The sequence below is a fragment of the Triticum dicoccoides genome, chromosome 3A, assembly GCF_002162155.2.
Source record: "Triticum dicoccoides isolate Atlit2015 ecotype Zavitan chromosome 3A, WEW_v2.0, whole genome shotgun sequence".
Taxonomy (NCBI): domain Eukaryota; kingdom Viridiplantae; phylum Streptophyta; class Magnoliopsida; order Poales; family Poaceae; genus Triticum; species Triticum dicoccoides.
The window spans coordinates 119,548,247-119,552,535 of NC_041384.1; the positions used below are offsets into that span (position 1 = coordinate 119,548,247).

Below are 4,289 nucleotides of genomic sequence, written 5' to 3' on the forward strand. Positions count from 1 at the left end.
TAGCTTCAAGCCGCATCACCCGCTACCACAGGAGGGTGGATAAAAGATGTCTTGCAAGTTCTTTCCGTAAGCACATATGACTATTTACGAAATACATGCCTACATTATATTTGTGAACTAGAGCTGGTGCCGTATCGCCCTAGGTTATGACTGTCACATGATGAATGTCATCCAACAAATTACTGATCCAATGCCTACAAATTTATATTATATTGTTCTTGCTAAGTTACCACTGTTATTGTTACGGTTGCACTTGCTACAAAACTATTGCTATTGCTGCTACCATTAATATTGTTGCCGCTACTATTATCAAAACTATCATATTACTTTGTTACTGATTACGTTGCTGCAGATAATTAATCTCCAGGTGTGGTTGAATTGACAATCAGTTGTTAATATTTGCAAATATTTTTTGGCTTCCATGTGTCGAAACTATAAATTTGGGTTGAATACTCTATCCTAAAAAACTGTTGCGATCCCCTATACTTGTGGGTTATCACGTCTTGTCGTTATCTTTCCAGTAGTGTATCATTTGGGTCAGTCCAGCCAACGATTTCCAAAAATTTATGAAAAAATGGTCGTTGCCACTCGTCGTCTGCCACACCATTTTCAAAATTAATTTAAAACTGCAAGAAATCTCAAAAGCATTTCTACATATCAAAGTTGTGCCTTGTCTGTAGCTTTCGAACGGCGTATCACATGCCTCGTTTCGATAAACGTTAAAAAATCAGAATGAAAATAGTACCAAAAATGCAAAAAAAATTAAAAACAGAATTCCGCAATTTAATAATTTTGAAACTGCTGTTAAACCGTAACGAATTAGAGAAAATTAATATATATAAGTTACACATTGACAATATGTATCCAACGGCGTATCATTTGCTTCATGTCGATGAGCGATTTAGAAAAAAGCGAAAATACGTTCACTGCCACTTGTCGGGCGCCGCACCGTTTTCGGTACTGCTCTTAAACTGTGATGAATCTCCAAAAAGAAATTTAACATAACAAAGTTGCGCCTAATGCATAGCTTTCCAACGGTATATTACACGCTCATTCTGACAAACGATTTAAAAATTGAAGGAAAAACAATACCGAAAAAACCGCGTGTAGTTTTTTGTGACGGAAAGTTTACTCGCATCAGTACCGCAGCGCTCTTGCTTCAACAATAATGTGCCTTTGCGTTGATGGTGCAGTTCGAAAGTGTTAGCAGAATAACTATTCTCCTAATATTAAGAGAATAGACCAGGTATATATATAGGTGAATTATGTGGGACACCTAGGTGTCTAGGCACCTAGGCCTGTTATGGCGGCTAATATCATTAGTGCATGGTGTATAACCCATTAAATAATGGCTTTCCATATTTTGTTTGCATGCAATAGTACCTTTAATGGTTATTAATCTCTTTCCAGTTTTTTTATTGATTTCATAGCAATAATTCCTTCCCAAAACAAATTTGCACGATGTTTAAAAAAACCATGGCGTGTCTATGTATATACAAAAGATATATTTAATTTTTAGGGTATATGGCATTTTAAGTAAATTAATGCCATCAAAATTAAAAGATATATTTAATTACTTGAAATGCTAGATACCCTGAAAATTAAATATATCTTTTAATTAATTTAACCCATCATTAATTTACTTAAAATGCCAGATACCCTCAAGTGAAGTGAAAATTAAACATATCTTTTAATTATTTTGACTCGGCATTATATTTTAATTTTCAGGTATCTGGCATTTTAAGTAAATTAATGCCGGGTTAAATGTCATAGTAAATCAAAAGATATATTTAATTACATTCACTAGCCATAAAAAATCGTCACCAATGCAAATATAGGAAACTACAAAGCAGCATATTACATGCATTGGGCATCTAAGTTGGCCACTGATGCAAATAAACGCGACAGCAAAACAAATGTAGAACTGAAAACACTTCAGTAGAGCTCAAGAAACGATATCCCGGATACCCACCGTGCTGGCAAGAAGGTTAGCAAGTTATTAACTTTATCTTGTTTTACGCTAAAATCCTTCAACTCTTGTTGTTGCACCAGAAAATATGCATATGAATTCTGTAGAAACTTCCTCGCTCATTTGGTTTCTTGTCGCAACACAGTTGATGTCTTTCAGCTTGTAGTTGAGACTTAAAAAGCCGAATTGATCCAAGCATCGAGTTCGAAGAGTTTGTGCCAGCGGTAGTGGCCAGTAACTGAACACTACATCAAGACAGGACTTTGAGTTGTCTCACTGTCTTCAAAATAGTTTTATCAGCTTTCTTGAAGACCAGCAAGGTGTCTCGCAATCTTGAACCTTATTTTCTTTACTTCCTTTACTATTGCATAATGGGGTACTCTCCTTCAATATTTTGTCGGCATTCTAAAAAAGGAACAAGCAGACACATCATATGTTTAGCATGTAGTATATAAAACTCATTTTGGTAAACCAGTTTAGTAGTAAGGTGGACAAGATTATACTAACTTGTCTTCTATTGCAATGTAATGCATAATAACAGCATGAAACAAAAAATATATGTGTACTATGATCATTGTATTGTCTATATCATCCTAGTTTATGTTTCCAAAACAAGATAGTGGCATAGTTCAAATCATATATGTTTAAGACATACTTCTATCATCCATATTACACAACTATCATCATCTCTTCGCCGAACTAATGCACCTATACAACTGACAAATATATTGTGTGTGTTGGAGACACAAGAGACTCTATGTACTTTGATCGCAAGTTTGTTTGAGAGAGAACCATCTTCATCATACATCTCATATGGATTGATAAATAGGTCATCCACTTGAAAGAAATTTGTCATTGTCCTACAAAACTCTGTGTTTGAAGACCCAATCAAGTCTACAAGAATAAAGATGTGCAGTAGACATCATCGCCTCATGGGAGCGTGACCTATGTCCTATGGGGGGTCATCGAGAGGGGTGCATGAGGCACGATGCACTTGGGAGTGCGGCCGTTTTTGGAGTCCCATGATTCCCGACTAGTCTGAGCCTTACAAGTCTCTCGGACCCTGAGCTCTCGCCCTTTGCTTGCCCTCTTGAAGTGACTTGGAAGAAGAGAGTGACCCTCCACTTGAGTGTATTTAAGCGAGTGTGAGTGAGTTACATGCCAACGGGGGGCTTTATATAGCTCATGGATCCTTGACAAATGACCAAGGCTACTCTGGGTGGGTAGAACTAGGTAATTTTTTTTTCCTTTAGGCCATGTGGTCCTTATTGGGCTAGGAGGTGTGTTGTGGCCCATTAGTGGCGAAATCCCTACACTAGGAGATACCTTGCTTGGGCATGGACACATTTGCTCCCATATCCCCTCCTTCAACTTATTCTTTTCTTTTGTCTAAAAAACATATTCTTTCTTAGGGTCTTATTTCTTTGACTGATCTTCGCTGGTGATGTGGCACTCCACGCAGGACAAAGGTGACACCTTAAGTAGGGTAAATTCACCACCATTTGGTATAGATATAGATATATATCTACATAGACTTACATTTTTTTGTGAGTGCCATTTTTCACCGTGTTTCGAAAACACTCACTCAAGTTTCCTTCGTAAGAAATGGCACTCCTTCCGTTTTATATATACTTTGCATGTAGCTTTGTCCCAAGTCAAATTTTATAAAATTTGACCAAGTTGTTATTTTGCTAGTGACTTTTTTAGTAAAATTGAACCAAGTTTATAGAAAAGAATACAAAGATTTATATTAACAAATATATGGTATATGAAACTGTATTCAGTGATGAATTCAACAGTATTGATTTAGTTTTTTTGTGGTGAACAATATTGATTTAATATTTTTTTGCGGGCAACAATAGATACATCAATTTCTACGACAGGTAATTCAGGATGGTGTGAGTAGATTTTAATATTTTGTTGTAAAGTTGGTCAACGTTCATAAAGTTTGACTTAAAACAAACCTAACATGTGAAGTAAATAAAAACCGAGGTAAAAAGAAAACAACCATTCGAGCTCGAGCGGGCTTTCATTCGGCAAATGAAGTGCGCGCCGTAGGACCCTCACCCGGGCACGGGCCGCGCCAACAAAACAAACAGGGGAGGCGGGAAAACCGCCCCCCAGCCCCAATCCAATCCCGCGCCCGCGCCCACTCCCCCTTCGTCTTCCCCCGCCGCTCACCAATTCGAAACCCTAGCAAGGCTTCTACAGCCTTCCGGATCGGGAGCGGAGCCACCGGACGATGGCCGACGGCGCGCTGCTCGACCTGCTGCCCCAGATCCACGCCCTCTTCTCCGACCAGCTCCGCGTGGTAACCATC

General features: G+C 38.3%; 1 protein-coding gene across 1 annotated transcript in view; it reads left to right on the forward strand.

Moving 5' to 3' along the window:
* The first annotated feature begins 4,074 nt into the window (after positions 1–4,074).
* Positions 4,075–4,289, forward strand: part of LOC119267489 (protein IWS1 homolog A) — a 5,210-nt gene continuing 4,995 nt past the window's right edge. The window contains exon 1 of the mRNA XM_037548875.1: positions 4,075–4,280. Within this exon, the coding sequence (XP_037404772.1) occupies positions 4,212–4,280 (69 nt within the window). The 5' untranslated portion in view covers positions 4,075–4,211. The remainder of the gene's footprint in view (positions 4,281–4,289) is intronic.